This window comes from Pipistrellus kuhlii, unplaced genomic scaffold, assembly GCF_014108245.1.
Source record: "Pipistrellus kuhlii isolate mPipKuh1 unplaced genomic scaffold, mPipKuh1.p scaffold_m20_p_84, whole genome shotgun sequence".
Taxonomy (NCBI): Eukaryota; Metazoa; Chordata; class Mammalia; order Chiroptera; family Vespertilionidae; genus Pipistrellus; species Pipistrellus kuhlii.
Genome location: NW_023425589.1, coordinates 751917 through 776858, shown reverse-complemented (window position 1 = coordinate 776858; position 24942 = coordinate 751917). Strand labels below are relative to the sequence as shown.

Below are 24942 nucleotides of genomic sequence, written 5' to 3'. Positions count from 1 at the left end.
ACCTTCCGGTCCACAGGCCAACGCTCTATCCACTGAGCCACACCGGTTAGGGCCGCTGGTTAAAATTCCAACCCTGCCGTTCTGGCTTCTGTAAGCCTTTGTTCGCTTAAATAACGGGGGAAATTAAGATGGCTCCCATTCCAGAGAGGCCATAAACCTTCCCCAGGGGAGTTATCAGTGCTGGAGCCAGGCCAGGTCTCTGGTTGAGGTCTCAGAGCCCCTGCACAGAGGGCTCTTTAAGAACTTACAACGGGACCAGAAAAACCCTGTTTGGATTTTCTTTAATGGGCAAAACTCACACATCATAAGAGACTCACATCCCCGGCGCACGCATCGAAAAGCTTTGCCAAGTGCTCACGCCACCATCACTGGCGTTGGATTCTCTCTGTATCGCTTACCGAAGCCTGGTGTCTCTGCCTGCTCCTTGTCTCCTGGCCCAGTCCCTCAGCGAACGGGAGATCCATCCTCCTGGCCTGGGCTCCATCCTCACTCCCCACCGGCTCCCAGGGCCCAGGCCCGGCCAGGGTACCCAGTGAAGAATCCCGTGGGAATGTGGGGGGCTGGGTGAGCCCACGGGGACCCTTGGGGAGAGGGAATCGGCCCCCCCCAGAACCAGGGGGCCCCTCTATGGTCAGTTCCGGACGGGAATGAAGGATTCCATGGAATCTCTGAAGGGGAGGGACATGTCGGGGTGACAGTAGAATCTGGACAAGCAGAGTTCCCTGAGGCCCCGGGTTCAGGCTGAGCCAGCACCCCCCTCGGGGCACCCCCGCTCCGGGAGGCCCAGTGGTTGGGCCCTTTGTGAGGCAGGCTGGGGGAGACAGAGCCCTGAGGGCCAGCAGCCAGAAGAGGTAGAGAGTCTCAGAGGAAGGAGCCCCTGGGAGCAGGGCCCCACACGCCATGGCCAGCGTGGTGGTGAAGACGATCTGGCAGTCCAAGGAGATCCACGAGGCAGGAGACCCCCCGGCAGGCGTGGAGAGCCGCTCCCAGATGGTCCCCGAGGCTCCGGGCGGGGGGGCCGGCCCGGCCAAGGGGATCGCCAAGAAGAAGAAGGCCGTGTCCTTTCACGGGTGGGTCTGCCGCGGCCCTGACGGCTGCCGTCCCGGCGCCCGGCGCCGCCTCGACACAGCACGCGTGTGCGTGTGGGGGCTGGGGAGGGGGGGCGGGAGGGGCAGGCAAGGAAGAAGTCAGGGGAAGGGGGAGGGCATTAGAGGAAGAAGAAAGCCAGGCCTGCAGAAACCGGTGTGGCTCAGTGGTAGAGCATAGGTCTGCGACTGAAAGGTCCCAGGTTCGATTCCGGTCAAGGGAATGTGCGTTGGTTGCAGGCACATCCCCAGAAGGGGGTGTGCAAGAGGCAGCTGGTCCATGTTTCTCTCTCATCGACGTTTCTAGCTCTCTATCTCTCTCCCTTCCTCTCTGTAAAAAATCAATAAAAAAATATATTTAAAAAGAAAGAAAGAAAGAAAGAAAGAAAGAAAGAAAGAAAGAAAGAAAGAAAGCTCTGTGTGGCTCAGTGGTTGAGTGCCGACCCATGAACCAGGAGGTCATGGTTTGGTTCCTGGTCAGGGTACAGGCCTGGCTGCAGGCTCGAACCCCAGTAGGGGCCGTGCAGGAAGCAGCCGATCAATGATTCTCATCATTGGTGTTTCTCTCTCTCTCTCCCTCTCACTTCTTATCTCTGAGTCTAGTCAATAAAAACCATATTATTTTTTTTTAGCCCTGGCTGGTTTGGCTTAGTGGATAGAGCGTCGGCCTGCGGACTGAAAGATCCCAGGTTCCGTTCTGGTCAAGGGCACAGGCCTGGGTTGTGGGCATGACCACCAGTAGGGGGCGCGCAGGAGGCAGCCGATCCATGGTTCTCTCCCATCATTGATGTTTCTCTCTCTCTCTCCCCCGCTTCCTTTCTCTCTGAAATCAATAAAAAATCAATAACATATTTTAAAGAAAGAAAATAGGTAGAGGGATGGAGGAGGAAGCAGAAAGAAGGCGGTGAGGTTGGAGTCAGAGAATATGGGATATGGAGATGGAGGTAGGCTGCTACATCTTTTTATTTTTATTTTATTTTTTTTAAATATATTTTAATGATTTTTTTTTTTTTTACAGTGAGGAAGGGAGAGGGATAGAGAGTTAGAAACATCAATGAAAGAGAAACATCAATCAGCTGCCTCCAGCATACCCCACCGGGGATGTGCCCGCAACCAAGGTACATGCCCTTGACCGGCTTCGAACCTGGGACTTTTCAGTCGCCAGGCCGACGCTCTATTCACTGAGCCACACCGGTTTCGGCTTATTTTCATTTCTTAATTGATTTCAGAGAGGAAGGGAGAGGGAGATAGAAACATCAATGATGAGAGAGAATCATTGATCGGCTGCCCCTGGCACGCCCCCTACTGGGGATGGAGCCCACAACTTGGACAGGTGCCCTGACCGGGAATGGAACCGTGGCCTCCTGGTTCGTGGGTTGACGTTCAACCACTGAGCCACCCAGGCCGGGCTGAGGCTCCCACTGACCCTCCTGCCTCTCTCCCGCCCAGGGTGGAGCCTCGGATGTCCCACGAGCCCATGCACTGGTGTCTGAACCTCAAACGCTCCTCGGCCTGCACCAACGTGTCCCTGCTCAACCTGGCCGCCGTGGATGCCACGGACTCCTCCGTGACCGACTCCACCACGGAGGACAGCGGCTCGCTGGCGCTGCCCGCGCCCCCCGCCTCCCCTACCCCACCCTGGGCTCCGGAGGACCCGGATATCACGGAACTACTGGTGAGGGCGAGGGCGAGGGCGGTCCGAGCCCTGGCGGGAGACGGATGCTGAGGGCGGAGGGGTGACTGTGTGGTGCTGGTCACTGTTTTCTTTTGATAATATTTTTATTGATTTCAAAGAGGAAGGGGGGGAGGGAGAGAGGGAAAAACATCGATGATGGGAGGCAATTATTGATCAGCTGCCTCCTGCACACCCCCGACGGGGGAGCCCACAACCTGGGCGTGTGCCCTTGACAAGAATCGAACCTGGACCCTCCAGTCCACAGGCCGATGCTCTATCCACTGAGCCACACTGGCTGGCGCTGGGAGTTGGTCTTTCGGCCAGGCCAGGTTCCTGCCCTTGGAAAGCACCCATTCAATGCCCAGTTCTCACGCTGACTCCCAGGTACAGACAGACAGACTGACTGGGGACACCGCATCCTTTCGTAGAGGCCATGGTGGGAGCCCAGAAAAGGGACGTCACCCCAGGATGGGTGCATCCGGGAAAGGTTCCTCCTGGGCTTGGACAGAGGAGGTGTTCTCTTTGGGGCTCACCTAAGAACTCGGGCAGCCGAAACCAGTTTGGCTCAGTGGATAGAGCATCAGCCTGTGGACTGAAGGGTCCCGGGTTCGATTCCGGTCAAGGGCATGTACCTTGGTTGCGGGCACATCCCCAGTAGGAGGTGAGCAGGAGGCAGCTGATGATGTTTCTCTCTCATGGATGTTTCTAACTCTCTATCCCTCTCCCTTCTTCTCTGTAAAAGAAATCAATAAAATATATATATTTTTTAAAGTAGGAAAAAAAAAAAAAAGAATCGGGGGTAAAGCAGGGAGGTGAGCAAGATCTGTGAGAATGCAGAGAATCCTCCACAGAAGCATAAGGCCTGCAGCCTGGTCCTCCCCCCCCCCCCCCCCCCAGCCAGCCCCAACAGGGCTCCATGTGACACTGAGAATAACCAGATTGCCTGACTGGGAGGGGGGGGACTCTCATCCATTTGGTGGTGCCTCCTCCCGTCACCGAAAGGTTGCAGGTTTGATTCCCAGTCAGGGCGCACACCCGGCTTGTGGGTTCAATCCCTGATAAGGGGTGTGTAGGAGGGAGGTAGGCGATGGATGTTTCTCTCTCTAAAATTCAGTTTTTCATATACATATTTGTATTGATTTCTGGGGGGAAGGGAGAGGGAGGGAGAGACAGAATCATCCATGATGAGAGAGAATCATAGACGGGCTGCCTCCTGCACGCCCCCCACTGGGAATCGGGCCCACAACGCGGGCACGTGTTCTTGACCCGAATCGAACCTGGGACTTTTCGGTTCACAGGCTGACGCTCTATCCACTGAGCCACACCGGTTTCGGCAAAAAAAAATAAATGCTTTTTTAAATCTTAAAATAAAAAAGAATAACTATGCTCATAATGATGCTAATGAGACTCACTGGCAGCGACTGAGCACTTCTACTCCAGGAGCCTCAGTTTCTCCATCTGTGAAACAGAGAGGCATTTAAAAAATATATATTTTATTGATTTTTCAAAGAGAGGTAGGGAGGGGGGAAAGACAGAGAGCTAGAAACACCGATGAGAGACATCGACCAGCTGCCTCCTGCACACCCCACACTAAGGGATGTGCCCACAACCAAGGTACATGCCCTTGACCGGAATCGAACCCGGGACCTTTCAGTCTGCAGGCTGACGCTCTACCACTGAGCCAAACCGGTTCCGGCGAAAGGGAGAGGCATTTGTTCCCACAAGAAATAGCCTTCCACGCCTACAGGGTGCCAGACACTAGTCTAGGAGCAGAAACACAGCAACAGCCACGACGGAGTTCTGGGTGGAACCGCGCCCACCCTCTGCGGTTGCCATGACAACGAAGTGCCGTCCATTCATGTAAAACGTAGGCCCAGCAGCCGGCTGTCAGCACAGCCCGAGTGTTGGCTGTCACTGTCGTTCTTTTTATCTGCCCCCGTTTCCCACGTGAACTTACTGGGGCACCAGAGGGGGTCTGGCACATCAGGACTGAGTAAGATGGGCCAGACACACCCTGGAGCCCTCCTGTGGTTCCTTCCTGGCTGGCCAACCTCCATGTCCCTGCCCGGCCCCCATCGTGCATTGGGGGGTCACAGCTGGCAAGCACAGTGGCAGTGGCAGGATGTACGACTACCTGCTCCCCACGGAAGCAGGCCTAAGCTGGCAGTCGGACACCCCTGAGGGCTCTTGGACTGTGAGAGAGTGCACGCACCCAAGTGCACAAATTTTGTGCACTGGGCCTCTAGTATATTTATAATTGTTATATCTTCTCAGTGACTCAACTCTAACCAGTTTTTGCCAGTTTTTTTTTTAAATTGATTTTATCAAGGGGTGGAATTTTGGGGGGTTGACTCCACTTTGCTGTCTCCTTAAAACAGTATTTATCACACTTGTCCTCCACAGCAGTCCTGCAGGAAATGTGATATCGTCCCCATCTCACAATGCAGGAAACGTGTGCTCTCTTTTCTCCTTGTGTATCAGTTCAGCGACTGTGAAAGAAATCAAGACGGCCTGTTTATTTCTCGCATGAAAATCTCCACAAACAGAGTGGGCCTGCTCTTCAGGTTACAGGCTCCTGTGTTCTGATGGCTCAGCTACTAAGTCACAAGTCTGGCTGCTGAAACACAAAGACACAAACAGCCCTGGCCGGTCTGGCTCAGTGGATAGAGCGTCGATCTGTGGGCTGAAAGGTCACGAGTTCTATCCCTGGTCAAAGGCATGATCCACAGACTTTATCGATGCTCATGAGAGAGATAACCAACCGATGTGTCTCTCTCAAGTTGATGTTTCACTCTCTCTCTTTCCTCCTCCTCCCTCCCCTCCATTCTCTCTAAATATCAATGGGAAAAATATCCTCGGGTGAGGATTAAAAAAAAAAAAGCTGAAACCGGTTGGGCTCAACTGGTTTGGCTCAGTGGTAGAGCGTCGGTCTGCGGACTGAAAGGTCCCAGGTTCGATTCCGGTCAAGGGCATGTACCTTGGTTGCAGGCACATCCCCTGTGGGGGGTGTGCAGGAGTCGGCTGGTAGATATTTCTCTCTCATCGATGTTTCTTGCTCTCTATCTCTCTCCCTTCCTCTCTGTAAAAAATAAATAAAATATATTAAAAAAATTTTTAAAAAGACACGAAACAGCATAGCTTAGCCAAGTTGGAAAATGTCATCTCTGTGTGCTAGCCTTCAGAGGTGGCTGGAATCTAGGACGGGAGCTCCACAGAGCTGGTATTCAGGCTTCCTCTGTCTTGTTCTGTCTTCTATCTCATGTCCCAAAATAGCTTTAGCCACCAACGTTGCATTCCCGCCAATAGGAAGAAAAAAATGGGGCCGTTCTCTTTCCTTTCCCGTATTAAAGGCATGACTCAGATATTATCTTATTCCCACTCACATTCCTCCAGCAGAACGTAGTCACATGACCATGCCTGGCTACAAGGGAGCCTGGGAAATGTAGTCTTTGGCTGGGAAGTCATGTGCTAAGCCAGTGGTCGGCAAACTCATGGGTCCACAGAGCCAAATATCAACAGTACGATTGAAATTTCTTTTTTTTTTTTTTTAAATATATTTTATTGATTTTTCACAGAGAGGAAGAGAGTGATAGAGTAAGAAACATCGATTAGAGAGAATCATTGATCAGCTGCCTCCTGCACACCCCCTACTGGAGATATGCCTGGAATCAAGGTACATGCCCTTGACAGGAATTGAACCTGAGACTTTCCAGTCCATAGGCTGACGCTGTATCCACTGAGCCAAACCAGTTTCAGCTGAAATTTGAGAACCAAATTTTCTAAAATTTAAACTTCTTCTGTCACATGTTCAAAACAGACTCGCCCAGGCCGTGGTATTTTGTGGAAGAGCCACACTCAAGGGGCCAAAGAGCCGCATGTGGCTTGCGAGCCGCGGTTTGCCGACCACAGTGCTAGGCTAACTTCTGTGAATGTGGAAGGGCTCAGAGTGGACCTCTCCTGAGCCGGTTTGGCAGGAACCACAAAGCATTCTATGGCGATAAAAGAGAGCGATGATCGAGGCCGCCTGGGCCGGATCCTGTCCACCCGGGTACACTCACACGAGGTGGCCTGGTCAGATTTAAACCAGAACTCAGCCTCCTCCTGTGCTGTGAGCCTGGGAGACAGGGGACACCCCTCTCTGACCCCCTTTGCAGAGGGGCCGAATAATGTCAGCAGGTGTGGCCGTGAGGAATAAGAGAGAAAATGTGTGTAAGCGCTTGGCCTGCAGCAGTGAGTGCTTGTGTCTAGAACGTGGGTTACCTTTAGAATTCTCCAGAGCCTGGAGAGAAAGTCAGAGCGTGTGAGTTATTTCTGTGTGTGTGTGTGTGTGTGTGTGTGTGTGTGTTTAAATACATTTTACAGAGAGGAAGGAGAGGGATAGAGAGTTAGAAACATCGATGAGAGAAACATCGACCAGCTGCCTCCTGCACCCCCCCCCCCACTGGGGATGTGCCCGCAACCAAGGTACATGCCCTTGACCGGAATCGAACCCGGGACCTTTCAGTCCGCAGGCCGAGGCTCTATCCACGGAGCCACACCGGTTTCGGCTGGACTTGTTCTTGCTGGGGTTTTGCTCCCCCCCCACCTGTCGTCTCTCCTTCCTCCCCAGAGCGGGGTCAACAGTGGACTGGTTCGCGCCAAGGACTCCATCACCAGCTTGAAGGAGAAAACCACCCGGGTGAATCAGCATGTGCAGACGCTGCAGGTGTGAGGCACGGCCTCCCCCCACCAGCACCCCCTTTCTCCAGGGCCACGGGGCCCTCATAGGCCCCTCCCCCAGCTCCTCGAACCCACAGCCCAGCTTCCTGGGCAGAGGCTCAGCAAGGAGAGCGATCTCCCCAGGCCTAGCCACCTCCCCCCACCATGGGGCGCCCGGCGGGGTGTCCCCTCGGCTAACCCCTCGGCTAACCCCTCCCTCCCGTGCTCCAGAGTGAGTGCTCTGTGCTGAGTGAGAATCTAGAGCGAAGGCGCCAAGAGGCAGAGGAGCTGGAAGGGTACTGCAGCCAACTCAAGGTGAGCTGCTGGGGAGCAGGGGTGGGCGGTGGGGGGGGAAGGAGGGACTGGACGGAGGAGGGTGGGGGGCGTGGAGTGGGGGGACGGGGGGGGGGGGCAGTGCAAAGCAGCACAGGACAGGCTGAAGGAGAAAGTCATCCCTTCGTCCCAGGGAGCCAGCCAGGCCGAGGCCGGCAAACCGCGGCTCGCGAGCCACAGGCGGCTCTCTGGCCCCTCGCGTGCAGCTCTTCCACAAAACACCGCGTACAGGGCGAGGGGAACCTCGGGGCCCACGTGCAGAAGTCGGCTTTCGGCTCTCCGAAGAGATTCTAATGGCTGTGCCGTGGATGTGTGGCTCTGCGGACTGAGTCTGCCGACCGCTGTCTGAAGGGCTAAAGGACAGGCAGAGGGCAGACACGGGCTGGGGGGAGAGGGGGGACACGGGCCTTGCTGTCTGGGGGGAGCCTGTGAGGAAATGGAGGGGAAGGGCTGGGAGGCAGAACCGGAATGGAAAGGCAGGGCCCCTGCCTGGTGTCCCGCCCCAGGAGAACTGCCGGAAGGTGACGCGGTCGGTGGAAGATGCTGAAATAAAAACCAACGTCCTGAAGCAGAACTCCGCGCTGCTGGAGGTAAGGGGGGGGCCAGGACTGGGGGCAGGGGCTTGGTCAGGCTTCAGGCGGGACTCGCCCACCCGCCACCACCCTGGGCGCCCCTTCACGTCCACGGTCACACGTCTGTGCACAGTGCACAGGCAACGTCCACGGTCACACGTCTGTGCACAGTGCACAGGCAGGTCCACGGTCACACGTCTGTGCACAGTGCACAGGCAGGTCCACGGTCACAAGTCTGTGCACAGTGCACAGGCAGGCCCACGGTCACACGTCTGTGCACAGTGCACAGGTAGGTCCACGGTCACACGTCTGTGCACAGTGCACAGGCAACATCCATGGTCACACGTCTCTGTGCACAGTGAACAGGCAGGTCCACGGTCACACGTCTGTGCACAGTGCACAGGCAACGTCCACGGTCACACGTCTGTGCACAGTGCACAGGCAGGTCCACGGTCACACGTCTGTGCACAGTGCACAGGCAGGTCCACGGTCACAAGTCTGTGCACAGTGCACAGGCAGGCCCACGGTCACACGTCTGTGCACAGTGCACAGGTAGGTCCACGGTCACACGTCTGTGCACAGTGCACAGGCAACGTCCATGGTCACACGTCTCTGTGCACAGTGAACAGGCAGGTCCACGGTCACACGTCTGTGCACAGTGCACAGGCAGGTCCACGGTCACACGTCTGTGCACAGTGCACAGGCAGGTCCATGGTCACACGTCTCTGTGCACAGTGAACAGGCAACGTCCATGGTCACATGTCTGTGCACAGTGAACAGGCAGGTCCACGGTCACACGTCTGTGCACAGTGCACAGGCAGGTCCACGGTCACACGTCTGTGCACAGTGCACAGGCAGGTCCACGGTCACACGTCTGTGCACAGTGCACAGGCAGGTCCACGGTCACACGTCTGTGCACAGTGCACAGGCAGGTCCACGGTCACACGTCTGTGCACAGTGCACAGGCAGGTCCCAGAGAGAGACTCGTGCTGGACTTCGGGCGGGAATGTCCGTGGCGCCCTGTGCCCATACACCTCCCCGCAAAACGCTGGAAAAGTTTCCATTGTTCTTCCTCAGCAGGAGGAGGACGCCTTGGAGGACAGGAGTGGGGGGTGGAGAGCTTGGGGGTGCCGGGCTGCCTGGAGACAGGGAGGCAGCAGCTTCCAATGGGAGAACAGTCCCAAAGGAACGGCAAGAGGGAGTCCAGTTAGTCTCCCAGCTGGACTTCCCGTCCCAATACCCTGCCCCACATCCATGTGCTTTCCAACCTCAGGGACTCACTGGGTGGGTCTGGGGGGGAGGCGGGGAAGGGGACGTGGGGGGCCACGGGCTCCAGGCCCTAACCCTGCCCCTCCCCTCCCGGTCAGGAGAAGCTCCGCTACCTCCAGCAGCAGCTGCAGGACGAGACCCCGCGGCGGCAGGAGGCCCAGCTGCAGGAGCTGGAGCAGAAGCTGGAGGCCGGCCTGTCCCGCCAGGGCTGCTCCGGGGGGCAGGGCTGCTCCGGGGGGCAGGGCTGCTCCGGGGGCCCCGGGAGCCCCGACGAGCCCCCGCGGCCGCGCTGCTGCTGGGGGGCGGGGGCCCGGGCCGGGGAGGGCCTGGTCCTGAGTGAGCAGGAGGTGCAGAAGGTGTCCAACGGCCTGGAGGACCTGAGGTGGGTGGGGGGAGCGGGAAGACCTTGGGGGGCAGGACCTGGGGGGGCCCTGAAGAACCGGGAGGGAGTGCTTCAGGAGGTGGTGGCCTAGAAGGGCGGGGCTTGGAAGAACTTAGTTTTGAGCACAGGCTGGCGGGTCCATGGGTGGTTAAGTGGAGGGCAGGTGTGTGTGTGTGTGTGTGTGTGGAGGGCAGGTGTGTGTGTGTGTGGAGGGCAGGTGTGTGTGTGTGTGTGTGAGGAGGGCAGGTGTGTGTGTGCGTGTGTGTGTGTGTGTGGAGGGCAGGTGTGTGTGTGTGTGTGTGTGTGTGTGTGTGTGTGGAGGGCAGGTGTGTGTGTGTGTGTGTGTGTGTGGAGGGCAGGTGTGTGTGTGTGTGTGTGTGTGGAGGGCAGGTGTGTGTGTGTGTGGAGGGGGAGGCAGGACGTTGGAGGCTCCAGGTTCAGGGGGCAAGGGGACTGGGTTGGGGACTGTGCCCTGAGGAGGCGGGGCTGGACGGGCTGGAGGGGGCCGGTGCGGGGCTGGAGGGGCCGGTGCGGGGCTGGAGGGGGTGGAGGGGGCCGGTGCGGGGCTGGAGGGGCTGGAGAAGCCGGTGCGGGGCTGGAGGGGCCGGTGCGGGGCTGGAGGGGCCGGTGCGGGGCTGGAGGGGCCGGTGCGGGGCTGGAGGGGGTGGAGGGGCTGGAGGGGCCGGTGCGGGGCTGGAGGGGGTGGAGGGGGCCGGTGCGGGTCTGGAGGGGGTGGAGGGGCTGGAGGGGCCGGTGCGGGGCTGGAGCGCAGGATGAGTGGAGGGCCAGGGTTCCCCGGGTGAGCACAGAGGCAGCGTTTTAGACGACGGGGGTTGGATTCCAAGAAACAGGTGGAGAGAACGTGGGGACCGGGTGGGCCCGCAGCCACAGACGTGGTATGGGCGCGGCGGGCACGATGGGGGCCGAGCCCACGCCCGCCTGACCGGCTCCTCACCTTGCCCCGCAGGAGGGAGGTGTCCTCGCTGACGGCGCGGTGGCACCAGGAGGAGGGGGCGGTGCAGGAGGCGCTGCGGCTGCTGGGGGGCCTGGGCGGCAGGCTGGACGGCTTCCTGGGCCAGTGGGAGCGCGCGCAGCGCGAGCAGGCGCAGACGGCGCGGGGCCTGCAGGAGCTGCGCGGCCGCACCGACGAGCTGTGCACCATGTGAGGCCGGGCGCGGGGCGGGGCCGCGGGGGCGGGGCCTCGAGGGAGAGCGGAGGCCAATCAGCTGGGACCAAGAGGGCCCTGACCATAGACTGACACGAAGAAGCTCCTATCAGAGAGTAGGAAGGGGCTGGACATGCCTAATAAGGCCTGAGGGCGGAGCCAATTAGAGAAGGGTTCCACGCCTTAAAAGGACAGAGGGCGGAGCTAAGCAGCCTAGTGAGAGCCAATTGGAGAACAAGGAGGGGTATCTCGGCCTGGACCAGTGGGCCAATGGTTAGAGCCCCAGCCTGAGCACTGAATGGTCTCAGGTCGGATTCCCTGTCAAGGGCATATTCCTGGGTTGCAGGTTTGATCCCTGGCCCTCCTGGGGGTGCATGCGGAAGGCAATGTTAATCTCTCTTTCTCTTTCTCTCTCTCCCTCTCCTCCACTCCCTACCTCCCTTCTACTCTGTCTAAAAAACAATGGAAAAAATATCCTCGGGTGAGGATTAACACAGTAAAATTAAATTTTTAAAAAACTAAACATAGCCGAAACCGGTTTGGCTCAGTGGATAGACAGAGCGTCGGCCTGCGGACTGAAAGGTCCCGGGTTCGATTCTGGTCAATGGCATATATTCTGGTTGCGGGTACATCCCCAGTGGGGGGTGTGCAGGAGGCAGCTGATCGATGATTCGTTCTCATCGATGTTTCTAACTATCTCTCTCTCTTCCTCTCTGTGAAAAATCAAAATATATTAAAAATAAACATAAAAGGAGGGGCCAATCAAAGTAGAGAGGGCGGGGCCAATCAGCGCATAGAGGGCGGGGCCAATCAGAGCAAGAGGGCGGGGCCAATCAGCGCAGAGAGGGCGGGGCCAATCAGCGCATAGAGGGCGGGGCCAATCAGAGCAGAGAGAGGCAGGCAGGGCGGGCGTTAGACTTGCTGCTCGAAGGCCGGTTCTTCTCCTGCTTCAGGGTGGAGCGCTCAGCCGTGTCGGTGGCCTCGCTGAGGAGCGATCTGGAGGGCCTGGGCCCTGTGAAGCCCATTCTGGAGGAGCTGGGGCGGCAGTTCCAGAGCTCCCGGAGGAGCTCTGACCTCACCATGAACCTGGACCGGGCCTCCCAAGGCTCCTGCACCCGCTGTGCCAGGTAAGGGGCGCAGGCCCGGCTCCCGGTGCATTCCATAAAGAGGACGGACTGAAGGAGGTGGGCGATGGCCAGAGCGGGAGGGAGGGCATCCCCAGGCATATGTGGTAGGACCGGCAGCCCTGGGGCATGATGGGAGCCTCTTTTCCCATGTGGAGTCAGGATCTTGTGGAACACGGGGGATTTCAGAGAGGAAGGGAGAGGGAGAGATAGAAACATCAATGATGAGAGAGAATCATTGATTGGCTGTCTCCTTCACGCCCCCCTACTGGGGATGGAGTCCGCCACCCCGGCGTGTGTCCTTGGCCGGAATAGAACCTGAGACCCTTTAGTCCGCATGCCCATGCTCTATCCACTGAGCCAAACCACCCAGGGCCAGAAAGTCTTTTTTTTTTTTTATATATATATATTTTATTGATTTTTTACAGAGGGGAAGAGAGAGGGATAGAGATTTAGAAACATCGATGAGAGAGAGTCACCGACCAGCTGCCTCTTGCACACCCCCTACGGGGATGTGCCCGCAACCAAGGTACATGCCCTTGACTGGAATCGAACCTGGGACCTTTCAGTCCGCAGGCCGACGCTCAATCCACTGAGCCAAACCGGTCTCGGCCAGAAAGTCTCGATATAGTCAAGCATCCTAGACTTCTAGTGCATTGTGGGAAGAAGATTGGGCTGTGGTGATTGGTGGGAGGCTGGGTTTACCGGTGCATTGTGGGGAGGGGAGACCTTGGTTTATCAGAGCCGAGGGATGGATACCATGTTCGGGTCATGTTAGGAAGGGGGGGACTTCCAATACAATGGGCGACCAGATTAAACCAGTCCATTGTGGGCAACAGGAGCTTCGGGTGAGCTGAGGGCCATCGGGGCCTTCGGGAGTGGGACTCCCCAGGCGTGGGGGGGCGGGGTTTGCGGGGTGCCCCGTGGGCGGTGGGCCTCCTGGGGATGGAGTGAGCACCAGGCCTCTCTCACCCCCTGACCCCCCCGCCCCCGCAGCCAGGGGCAGCAGCTGTCCACGGAGTCCCTGCAGCAGCTGCTGGAGCGCGCCCTGACGCCGCTGGTGGACGAGGTGAAGCAGCGGGGCCTGGCCCCCGCGTGCCCCAGCTGCCAGCGGCTACACAAGAAGATTCTGGTACCAGGGCCCGCGGGCCACCGTGCCCCACGCTTCTGCCAGAGAGGGGGCGGGAGCCCGGGGCAGGGGGGCGGCTGGGGGCGGCAGGTGGGGGGCTGAGCTGTGGGCGGCAGGTACAGGGGGAACACTGGGCTCCAATGATTAGGGCCAGGGGAGGGGCAGGCAGTTTTAGAAGGCTGAATTTAGGGACATTTTAAAGAGAATGTCAATGGGTGGGCATTTTATTTTTTTTATTTTTTTATTATTATTTTTTTTAAATATATTTTATTGATTTTGTACAGAGAGGAAGGGAGAGAGATAGAGAGTCAGAAACATCGATGAGAGAGAGTCATCGATCAGCTGCCCCTTGCACACCCCCCACTGGGGATATGCCCGCAGCCAAGGTACATGCCCTTGACCGGAATCGAACCCGGGACCCTTCAGTCCCCAAGCCAACGCTCTATCCATTGAGCCAAACTGGTCCTGGCTGGGTGGGCATTTTAGAAGCCAGCACAGGGTCCACTGGTCAATTATTATGCAAATCTTGGTGAGGGATGTTTCCCAGAGCCTGATGGGAAACTGTGGGCTACAGGAGGCAGACACAGCTACAGCTTCCTAGAAGGCAAACATGACTTCCTGTGGGTCTTGAGGCCACTTTATAAATATATATATATTTAGAGAGGAAGAGAGGAGAGATAGATGGAAACATCAATGATAAGAGAGGGTCATGCATTGGCTGCCTCCTGCACGCCCCATCTTGGGCTTGGAGCCCACAACCCGGGCATGTGCCCTTGACCGGGAATCGAACCCGGGACCTCTTGGTCCATGGGACGATGCTCAAACCACTGAGCAACACCCGCAGGGCAAGAGAGCTGATGTCTTATGGGCTGTGGCCTAATGACAAACGTCGCAGCGGGTGAGACAGACGGGTGAGGCAGCGCAGGGCGTTGATGTGGCAGAACTATGGGACCAGGACGCCCCAGGACAAGGGGCCCGGTGCATCCTGGGACCCAGGGCACCAGAGCAGAAGGACCGCTCATGTGACAGAGATGCTGGTCTGCAGCTAAGGACGTGGGAGGTCTGATTCATGAGATGTAGAAGGTCACCACATGACGCTGAGAGCCAAACCCATGCCCCAGGCATGACGCCCTGGGCATGTGGGGGGAGTCAGACGGACGCTGATGCGGTTCCTGCTGGGGCCCTGGGGGCGAGGAGCCAGGCTCGGCACAGCGGGAAGCGGCAGGCCGGAGGCGCGGGGACCCCCGGAGGGAGGAAGGCGGGCCCCGCGGGCCCCTGCCCCTTGCCCTCCGCGACCCAGCTCCCTCCACCCCCAGCCCGGTCAGGCAAGCCCAGCGGCGCCCACACTCCTCTCCCCAGGAGCTGGAGCGCCAGGCCCTGGCCAAGCACGTGCGGGCAGAGGCCCTGAGCTCCACCCTCCGCCTGGCCCAAGACGAAGCCCTGCGGGCCAAGAACCTGCTGCTGACGGACAAGATGAAGCCGGAGTGAGGAGGCGGCTGAGGGCGTGGGAGGAGGGTGAGGCCTTGGGGGTCGGGCCTGCGTCTCCCCCGCCCCCGCCCCGGTGCCCGGGCGCCAGCACCCACCGCCCGCCCCCCACCGCAGGGAGAAGGTGGCCTCCCTGGACTATCTGCACCTGAAGATGTGCTCCCTCCACGACCAGCTCAGCAACCTGCCACTTGAGGGGTCCACGGGGACGATGGGAGGAGGCAGCAGCGGGGGCACTCCGCCGAAACGTGGGGGCCCGGCCCCCGAACAATAAATAAATGGCTCCTCATGCTGGCATGAACTCGGTCTCCTTGCTTGGCACCGAAAGAGGGTTCGTCACCGGGGTGCACGCCCTGCCTCAGGCCCCTGTGCTCCCTGCAGGGTGCTCCCTGCTAACAGGCCGTCTCCACTCAGAGAGATGCTGATGATGGTCCAGGTCTCTGGAAAGAAGGTGAGGTAAGGGGGCCCTAGCCGGTGTGGGTCAGTGGATAGAGCGTTGGCCTGCGGACTGAGGGGTCCCAGGTTCGATTCCAGTCAAGGGCATGTACCTTGGTTGCGGGAACATCCCCTGTAGGGGTTGTGCAAGAGGCAGCTGATCAATGATTCTCTCTCATCGATGTTTCTAACTCTCTATCCCTCTCCCTTCCTCTCTGTAAAAATCAATAAAATATATTTTTTTAAAAACAAAAACGAAGAAGGAGTAGAGTAGGAAAGTAGGGTAAAAAGGTTCCATGGTGTAGTCTGCATCAGTCAGCCAACATTTCTTAGGGTGATTTTTACTAGGTGATTGCCTATTGCTGTGTAAAGAATTACCCCAAAACTGCCGAGGCCGGTTTGGCTCAGTGGTAGAGCGTCGGTCTGCAGACTGAAAGGTCCCGGGTTCGATTCCGGTCAAGGGCATGTACATTGGTTGTGGGCACATCCCCGGTGGGGGGTGTGCAAGAGGCAGCTGGTCGATGTTTCTCTCTCATCGATGTTTCTGGCTCTCTATCTCTCTACCTTCCTCTCTGTAAAAAATCAATAAAATATTAAAAAAAAAAAAAAAGAATTACCCCAAAACTTAGCTGCTTAAAGCCATAACTGTATATTACCTCACAATGTCTGAAGGCCAGGAATCTGGGAGTAGCTTAGCTGGCTGGCTCTGGCTCAGGGCCCTCATGAGTTTGCAGGCTGCCAGCTGGGGCTGTAGTCATCTGAAGGCTGGACCGGGGCTGGAAGGCGCACTCTCATGGCTGTTGCCGGGGGCCCCAGCGTCTCATGCCCGCTAACTCCTCCCAGGGCGGCAGTCTGAGGAAGAGCAGGTGCCTTTGAGACCTCGGCTCCCAAGTGGCATGGTATCATTTCCCCTTTTTATGTTCCTTAGAATTGAGTCCAAATTTTACTCAAGGGGGCGTGTCAGAAAATGTGCAGACATATTTTAAAGGAAATGTCAATTTGTGGACACGTTTTAAACCACCACAGCAATGCTATTTTAAGTTTTTTTTTAAAAAAACAACAACAACATTATAGCCGAAACCGGTTTGGCTCAGTGGTGGAGCGTCGGTCTGCGGACTGAAGGCAGGTTCGATTCCAATCAAGGGCATGTACCTGGGTTGCGGGCACATCCCCAGTAGGGGGTGTGCAAGAGGCGGCTGGTCGATGTTTCTCTCTCATCGACGTTTCTAATTCTCTATCCCTCTCTCTTCCTCTATGTAAAAAAATCAATAAAATATATTAAGAATAACAGAGGAAGTGTTATTTTAAAAAATATTATAAAATTTTATTTAAAACATTCACAAAATAAAAGTTAAATCAGCCAGATATTTTTAGAAACCTTGCAACTTAAAAAAACAACAACAAAAAAAAAACAAGTATTACAAATGTTTGATTTTTATTTATAGTAATTCTCTGAAGATTTAGTTTACCTACCAAACTCTTTCACCATGTCTAATATGAACTTTTTTTTTTTTTAAAGTTCTCGCATTAAACCTTAAAGCGTTTTAAATTGCTGTACCATAAGCTTCAATCTAGTGATACTTATTTATATAGAAAGAGAATCGTGCCGAAACCGGTTTGGCTCAGTGGATAAAGCAACGGCCTGTGGACTGAAAGGTCCCGGGTTCGATTCTGGTCAAGAGCATGTATCTTAGTTGCAGGCACATCCCCGGTGGGGGGTGTGCAGGAGGCAGCTGATCAATGTTTCTCTCTCATCGTCGTTTCTAGCTCTCTATCCCTCTCTCTCCCTCTCTGTAAAAAAATCAATAAAAATATATATATTTTAAAAAGTTCTCATTAAACCTTAAAGCGTTTTAAATCGCCGCACCCTACGCTTCAATCTAGTGACACTTATTTATATAAAAAGAGAACCTACTTAGACTACAGATCCATAAAACCAAACAGCCCGCCGAAGCCGGTTTGGCTCAGTGGACAAAGCGTCGGCCTGCGGATTGAAAGGTCCCGGGTTCGATTCCGGTCAAGGGCATGTACCTTGGTTGCGGGCACATCCCCGGTGGAGGGTGTGCAGGAGGCAGCTGGTCGATGCTTCTCTCTCATCGACGTTTCTAGCTCTCTATCCTTCTCCCTTCCTCTCTGTAAAAAATCAATAAAATATATATTTTTAAAAAAAGAAAAGCTGTAGTTCTCTTATTAAAAAAAAAAAAACGCCTCCTTCAGGTTTGGGGGAAGAAGTGCAGCTTCTTGGTGAGCGTGGAGGCAAAGCAGGGCACCTGCTTCTTGCCGAAGGCGCTCGGGTCTCTGCAGACGTCCACGTGGCGCCGGGCGAGGAGCTCCGTGAGCTCCAGGGAGGAGCCGAGCCTGCGCAGCGTCTCGCACAGATCCTGGACGTACCAGGAGCCGCGCCCGGTCTCCCGATGGGAGCAGTAGCCCTCGGCCACCGAGGAGCACACGACGAAGTCGGCGCCGGCCGGCAGGGCCCGCACGGCGGCCGCGTCCACCTGGTCCGCGGGCGTGACCGCCACGTCGGGCTGCCGCCCGACAGGCCTGGAGGATGAAGATCTTGGGTCTGCCCACCAGGCTCGGCCACCGGTCTCCCCTGAACAAGCCCGTCGGCGCCTGGATCTCGATTTTGGCGTCGCAGGCGAACCCGGGCTGGCCCTCGGCCTCGGGGACTCTGAGCAGCAGTTCCCCGGCTCTGAGGTCGCTAAAGCGTCTCACGTCGAAGCCCAGCTCCGCCAGCTGCGCGCCAGATTGTCTCTGTCCGCGCTGGTGCCTCGCGGCTCCGGCAGCGTCAGGAGCCGGGGGAAGCGCTCCAGCCCTCTCCGCTGGCGGTCCATCTTGTACGCTTCTCCCGGGTCAAACGTGTCGCTCCGGCAGGAGGCGTCTGTCTCTGTCGTGTTCTGCTCCTCGCCTGCAGGGCCGGCCCCTCGGGGCCCGGGCGCCGAGCTCATCGCGGCCGGAGCGTCCACTCCCAGCGCAGCGTCCATGGCCCGGCCGTCTCTCTGTTTACGTTTTCAGTCAGAGAATAACACAAACAGAAAAGCTCACAAGTTAAAACCCCCAGGAGACGAGCCGGTGTGGCTCAGTGGTGGAGCACAGACCTATGAACCAGTCGGATTCCCGGTCAGGGCACCTGCCTACATTGCGGGCTCCATCCCCAGAGTGGGGCGGGCAGGAGGCAGCCGCTCAATGATTCTCTCTCATCATGGACGGTTCTATCTCTCCTTTCCTCTCTGAAACCAATAAAACATACATTTTTTCAAAGACTCCATGTATTTGTCATGAAATAGACATGTTCATGTAAACACCACCAAGATTTAAAAATTCAGTTTAGTCGAAACCGGTTTGGCTCAGTGGATAGAGCGTCGGCCTGCGGACTGAAAGGTCCCGGGTTCGATTCCGGGCAAGGGCATGTACCTTGGCTGCGGGCACATCCCTGGTGGGGAGTGTGCAGGAGGCAGCTGATCAATGATTCTCTCACATTGATGTTTCTAACTCTATTCCTCTCTCTTTCTCTCTGTAAAAAAATCAATAAAATATATTTTTAAAGATTCATTTATATAAGGATCCACAATTATGGGTAAAGAACCAGGATTGCAACAGATTCATCTCCTCCAAAAGCCCTTTCCCATTTCTCCAAGAGACAGTGAGTTGCAGGAATAATGAAATCCCATTTTCTTTTTTTTAAAATATATTTTATTGATTTTTTTTACAGAGAAGGGAGAGAGATAGAGAGCTAGAAACGTCGATGAGAGAAACATCGACCAGCTGCCTCTTGCACACCCCCTACTGGGAATGTGCCCGCAACCAACGTACATGCCCCTGACCGGAATCGAACCTGGGACCTTTCAGTCCGCAGACGAATGCTCAACTACTGAGCCAAACCGGTTTGGCTGAAATCCCATTTTCTATCTGAAAAAGTATCATTTCATCAAAGCACAAACAGCTGGACGACAATCCCAGAGTCCCATCTGGAGGATCTGTTCCCTGAGGTCACTCTTGGCACCAAGAACAACACTAGCATTCAAGACCCAATCAACAAGTAACGGCCCTGCCTGTGTGGCTCAGCGGACAGAGCATCGGCCTGCGGACTGAAGGACCCGGGTTCGATTTCGGTCAAGGGCATGGACCTCGTTTGCAGGCTCGGTCCCCAGCCTCAGGCCAGGGCCTGTGTGGGAGGCAACCAATCAAAGTGTCTTTCACAACTGTGTTTCTCTCTGTGTCTCTCCTCCTTTCGTCCCCTCGCTCTAAAAATCAATGGGAAAATATCCTCAGGTGAAAGTTAACAGCAACAGCAACAAATGTTGGGAATATCATTAAAATAGAGGAATTAGCTGAAACCGGTTTGGCTCAGTGGATAGAGCGTCGGCCTGCGGACTGAAAGATCCCAGGTTCCATTCCGGTCAAGGGCATGTACCTTGGTTGATTGATGTTCCTAACTATCTATCCCTCTCCCTTCCTCTCTGTAAAAAATCAATAATATATATATTAATTATTTCAACAACCAAAAAAGAAATGTTACAGTAGTCACCCCACCCCACCCCTGCTTATTCACAGTTTCACTTTCCGTGGTAAATCCCGATGTAGACAATGTCCGATGGAAAATTCCAGAAGTAAACAATCCATTCGATTTACATTGGGCTCCACGCCGAGGGCATGATGAGATCTCCTGTGGCCTGGCCCGCCCCGCCCGGACGTGAACTGTCCCTTTGTCCAGCGTCTCCACGCGCTGGTCACTTAGTAGCGACTTGGTTATAAGATGGACTGTGTCCCAGTGAGCGCTCGGCTAGCCCTGCTTTTCCTTTATAACCGCCCCAAGCCACCCCCGCTCATCACGGTACCGGGTGGGGCAAAAGTCGGTTTACAGTTGTGAGAGTGGGAAACACAGTTTATTCCTGTATTATTATTTATTATTGTGTTGTTTCCTATATGAACAACTGCAAACCGATTTTTGCCCCACCCAATATAGTGTTAGACGTGTTCTATTATCAATTACTGTTAACCTCTTACTGTGCCTAATTTGTAAGTTAAAATTTATCATAGGAATTTGTAGGAAAAAAAGCAGTATATATAGGGTTTGGTATACATTAGAGAGATACACTGAGTGTCCAGATTATTATGATCTCTGAACGCATAATAATCTGGCTATATACACACACACACACACACACACACACACTCATGCCTGGTCCAGGGGGAAGGGACATGGGCGGTTGGCCAGCCTACCTGCTGATCAAACTCCGGGTCGAGGGGACAATTTGCATATTAGCTTTTTATTATATAGGATAGACACTGAGTGGCCAGATTATTATGCGTTCAGAGATCATCATGATATGGCCACTCAGTAAAAAAAAAATATGTGTGTGTGTGTGTGTGTGTATACATATATATATATATATATCTCACACGCACACGCACACGCACACGCACACGCACACGCACAGGCTTTCACGCATCCACTCGCGGTCTTGGGACATACCCCCCAGGATAAGAGGCACTGCTGTTCTTCGGTATACAGGGTTGGTAACTAGGTAACCAAAAGGCAAAAAAAATAACCTTGTGGTATTATGGTGCCATTCACTACAGCAAGCAGCTACCGCCGTGGGCAAGCAAAACAAACAAAGAAACATTGAAGAAAGCAGGTTAGCAGCATTGAGACTGAACGCTGGGATGAGGTTCCCGCTGGAGACGGAACTCGGACCGCCAGGGGGCGCTGCCGGGCAGGGCAGGCGCGTCCGCGCTGGGAGGACCGCCGGGCGCTGGGAGGAGCGCCGGGCGCCGGCCTTCCCGGAAGCCCCGGGGAGACGGCGCTGACGTCGCTGAGGGTGTGAACACTCGGAAAAGTTGCGAACTAGACTCACCAGCAGTCAGAAGAAGGAAGCGCCTCCGCCAGGGTGAAAAACTGCTGGAGACGCCGACGGGAACCAGGAACGGCCTGGAAATGAGCGGAGAGCCAACCGGAAGCAGCGAGTCCCCTCTAGTCCTCCAGGCGCCCGGTCTCGCTGGTGCCCCCTAGCGGCAGGGTGCGGCACCGCCGGCGGGCTTTCAGAGTCCCCGCCTCAGATTCCCAAAGCCCATCGGAGGGGAATGGATTTGAAACCGAGAGATAATAAATAACTGGCACACTTAAGAACAGGAACCAAGAGATAATACTTAATAACTAGCACACTTAACAGCAGAGCGTGCCAGGGGCCAGGGACGACGAGCCATCCAATTCCATACCTCTAAGGCCCAAATATATTCTTAAGGGAACTTGACTACATGAAAGACTTGTTTTCCTGGTTAGCTAGTCTGAATGTCGTGCTGAGGTTAACTCCACCCAAATGACATCGTCCATTAGATTACTTTTAGAATATTTAAACCCAATTATTCTAAAGGTCTTCTGAAGAAATAAGTAAACGAAAGAAGCAATTTTTTTTCTATAGAGAATAAGATAGGTCTAAGCCTAAATGTTGTTGTTTTTTTAAAATATATTTTATTGATTTTTCACAGAGAGGAAGAGAGAGGGATAGAGAGTTAGAAACATCGATGAGAGAGAATCATCGATCAGCTGCCTCTTGCACACCCCCTACTGGGGATGTGCCCGCAACTAAGGCACATGCTCCTGACCGGAATCGAACCCCGGACTTTTTAGTCCGCAGGCCGACGCTCTATCCACTGAGCCAAACCGGTTCCGGCTGTTTCTTGTTGTTTTCAAAAAATATATATTTTGTTGATTTTTTACAGAGAGGTATAGAGAGTTAGAAACATCAATGAGAGAGAAACATCGATCAGCTGCCTCCTGCATACCCCCCACTGGGGATGTGCCCACAACCAAAGTACATGCCCTTGACCAAAGTCGAACCTGAGACCCTTGAATCCATAGGCTGTATCCACTGAGCCAAACCAGTCAGAGATAAGCCTATATGTTTTAAAATATAAGGTGACACACCCAGCTGGTGTGGCTCAGTGACTGAGCGTCAATCTATGAACCAGGAGGTCACTGCACACATGCCCGGGTTTTCGGCTCAAACCTCTGCAGGAGGCAACCGATCAACGATTCTCTCATTAATGTTTCTATCTCTCTGTCCCTCTCTCTTCTTCTCTGAAACCAATAAAAATACTAGTATACTAAAAATAAATAAAATAAGCCGGGACCGGTATGGCTCAGTGGATAGAGCGTCGGCCTGCGGACTGGAGGGTCCCGGGTTCGATTCCGGTCAAGGGCATGTACCTTGGTTGCAGGCACATCCCAGCTGGTCGATGTTTCTCTCTCATCGACGTTTCTAACTCTCTGTCCCTCTCAATTCCTCTCTGTGTAAAATCAATAAAATATATTTAAAATAAATAAATAAATAAAATGTAAGGTAACACTAATCAGTCTGGTCCTGAAAGATGATAAACATTAAAACTTCATACATATTTGACCAATATGTCATCATAAAGCAACCAAGATAGCGAAATTGTTCAAAATATCATTTTGAGGATTAAAAGTGTACAAATTAGTGGCATGAATTATACTCACAATGTGGTGGAACCGTCACTGCTATCTATTCCCAGAACTTTTCACTATCCCAAAGTCACTCCTGTCCCCATTAAATAAAATCTCACTCCCCATTTCTCCCTCCTCCCAGCTCCTGGCAACCACCAGGACCATCTTCTCATGCGCTGACTAGCCATTTGCATATTTTCTCTGGAGAACCGTTTCTTCCAGTTCCTGGCCCACTTCTGAACGGGGATGTTTTGTTGTTGTTGCTGTTGTGTTGTAGTTCTGGATATTAACTCCTAGTCAGATAAATGCTTTGCAAATACTTCCCCCCATTGCGTGGGCTGTCTTTTTACTCTGTTATATCCTTCGCTGCACAGGTTTGAATTTTGAGGTAGCCCAATTTATCTATTTTTCTGTTGCTGCCTGTGCTTCTGCTGTCATGTCCAGCCAATCATTGTCAAATCCAGTGGCACGTAGCTGTTCTCCCGTTTTAAGAGTTTAGTTTTAGCCCAACTGGGGTAGTTCAGTGGATAGAACGTCAGCCTGCGAACTGAAGGGTCCCAGGTTCAATTCCAGTCAGGGCACAGGCCTGGGTTGCGGGCTTGATCCCCAGTGTGGGGGTACAGGAGGCAGCCGATCAAGGGTTCTCATCATTGATGTTTCTCTCTCCCCCTTCCCCTTTGAAATCAATAAAAAAATATTTTAAAAAAAAAGTTTAAAGTTTTAGCTTTTACATGTAGGTCTTTGATCCATTTTGAGTTGAGTGTCCTCTATGGAGTGAGGTGAGAGTCCAAGTTGGTTGTTTGGCATCTGAGAACCCAGTTTCCATTTATCGAAACGGCTGCCCTTTCCCCATGGAGTGATCCTGACTCCGTTTGTCAGAGTCCATCGGACCACATACATGAGCGTTTAGTTCTGGACTCTCTACTCTATTCCATCGGCCCCTGTGTTTATCTTTCTGCCAGCAACACACTATCCACACTATTGTGCTGACAGTAACTTTATAACAAGTTTTTTAAAAATATATTTTATTGATTTTTTACAGAGAGGAAGGGAGAGAGATAGAGAGCTAGAAACATCCACCAGCTGCCTCTTGCACACCCCCTACCGGTGATGTGCCCGCAACCAACATACATGCCCCTGACCGGAATCGAACCCGGGACCTTTCAGTCCGCAGACCGGCGCTCTACCACTGAGCCAAACCGGTTTCGGCTATAACAAGTTTTGAAATCGGGAAGTGTGAGACCTCCAACGTTGTGCTTCCTTTCCTAGATTGCTCTGGAATTTTTCTATTTCTGCGAAAAATGCTATTGGGACTCCAATGGGGACTGTGTCGAGTCTGTAGAATGCTTTGGGTAGTACTGACACCTTAGCAATTTTACGTTTTCCAACCCAGGTTCACCGGGTATTTACCATTTTTTTTGAAGTATATTTTATTGATTTTTTATTTATTTATTTTTTTTACAGAGAGGAAGGGAGGGTAGAGAGCAAGAAACATCGATGAGAGAGAAACATCCATCAGCTGCCTCCTGCACACCCCTCACTGGGGATGTGCCCGCCACCAAGGTACATGCCCTTGACCGGAATCGAACTCGGGACCCTTCCCTTCAGTCCGCAGGACGACGCACTATTCACTGAGCCAAACCGGTTTCGGCTGTATTAACCATTTTTAATTACGTTAGTGGCTCACATGACTGGCTTAAATATCCCTCCAGACACCCTGTTAGTTCACTGTATCAATAATATAACATTATACTGAAGCCGGTTTGGTTCAGTGGGTAGAGCGTCGGCCTGCGGACTGAGAGGTCCCGGGTTCGATTTCGGTCAAGGGCATGTACCTGGGTTGCGGGCACATCCCCGGTAGGGGGTGTGCAGGAGGCAGCTGATCCATGTTTCTCTCTCATCGATGTTTCTAGCTCTCTATCCCTCTCTCTTCCTCTGTAAAAAATCAATAAAATCTATTTTTTTAAAAATAATAATATTACATTAATTAGATTGGATGAACAAGAGTTGGCAAGCGCATTGATAAGAAATGCACTCCCCCCCATGTGGACAGTTGATGCTGGGGCCGCGGGACCGGGGCTGAGGGCGTGGTTGTCTGATGGGATTGGCCTGGGTGTTG

General features: G+C 54.2%; 1 protein-coding gene, 1 long non-coding RNA gene and 1 pseudogene across 2 annotated transcripts; 1 reads left to right on the top strand and 2 right to left on the bottom strand.

The window, feature by feature from the left end:
* Nucleotides 1–565: 565 nt before the first annotated feature.
* Nucleotides 566–15218, top strand: TSKS (testis specific serine kinase substrate). The gene is made up of 11 exons (XM_036425729.2): nucleotides 566–1070; nucleotides 2535–2760; nucleotides 7370–7465; nucleotides 7690–7773; nucleotides 8298–8381; nucleotides 9731–10014; nucleotides 10982–11176; nucleotides 12133–12306; nucleotides 13300–13435; nucleotides 14792–14916; nucleotides 15035–15218. Exons 1-11 carry the CDS (start codon nucleotides 901–903, stop codon nucleotides 15189–15191), a joined length of 1731 nt encoding a protein of 576 aa, XP_036281622.1. The 5' UTR covers nucleotides 566–900; the 3' UTR covers nucleotides 15192–15218.
* Nucleotides 15219–15977: 759 nt separating this feature from the next.
* LOC123651817 lies at nucleotides 15978–21683 on the bottom strand. The gene is made up of 2 exons (XR_006740772.1): nucleotides 21214–21683; nucleotides 15978–16204 (listed from the first exon to the last, which is right to left on the bottom strand). It is a non-coding gene; the product is annotated as an uncharacterized LOC123651817 (long non-coding RNA).
* On the bottom strand, nucleotides 17498–18744 carry LOC118712216 (annotated as a pseudogene).
* Nucleotides 21684–24942: the final 3259 nt, after the last annotated feature.

What these genes read in the sequence shown, in the direction of transcription:
- TSKS (XM_036425729.2), top strand. Translation starts at nt 901, where the DNA reads ATGGCCAGCGTGGTGGTGAAGACGATCTGGCAGTCCAAGGAGATCCAC. An exon ending in AAGGCCGTGTCCTTTCACGG is followed by an intron (nt 1,071 to 2,534) that starts GTGGGTCTGCCG and finishes TCTCCCGCCCAG; the next exon opens with GGTGGAGCCTCGGATGTCCC. An exon ending in AGCATGTGCAGACGCTGCAG is followed by an intron (nt 7,466 to 7,689) that starts GTGTGAGGCACG and finishes CCCGTGCTCCAG; the next exon opens with AGTGAGTGCTCTGTGCTGAG.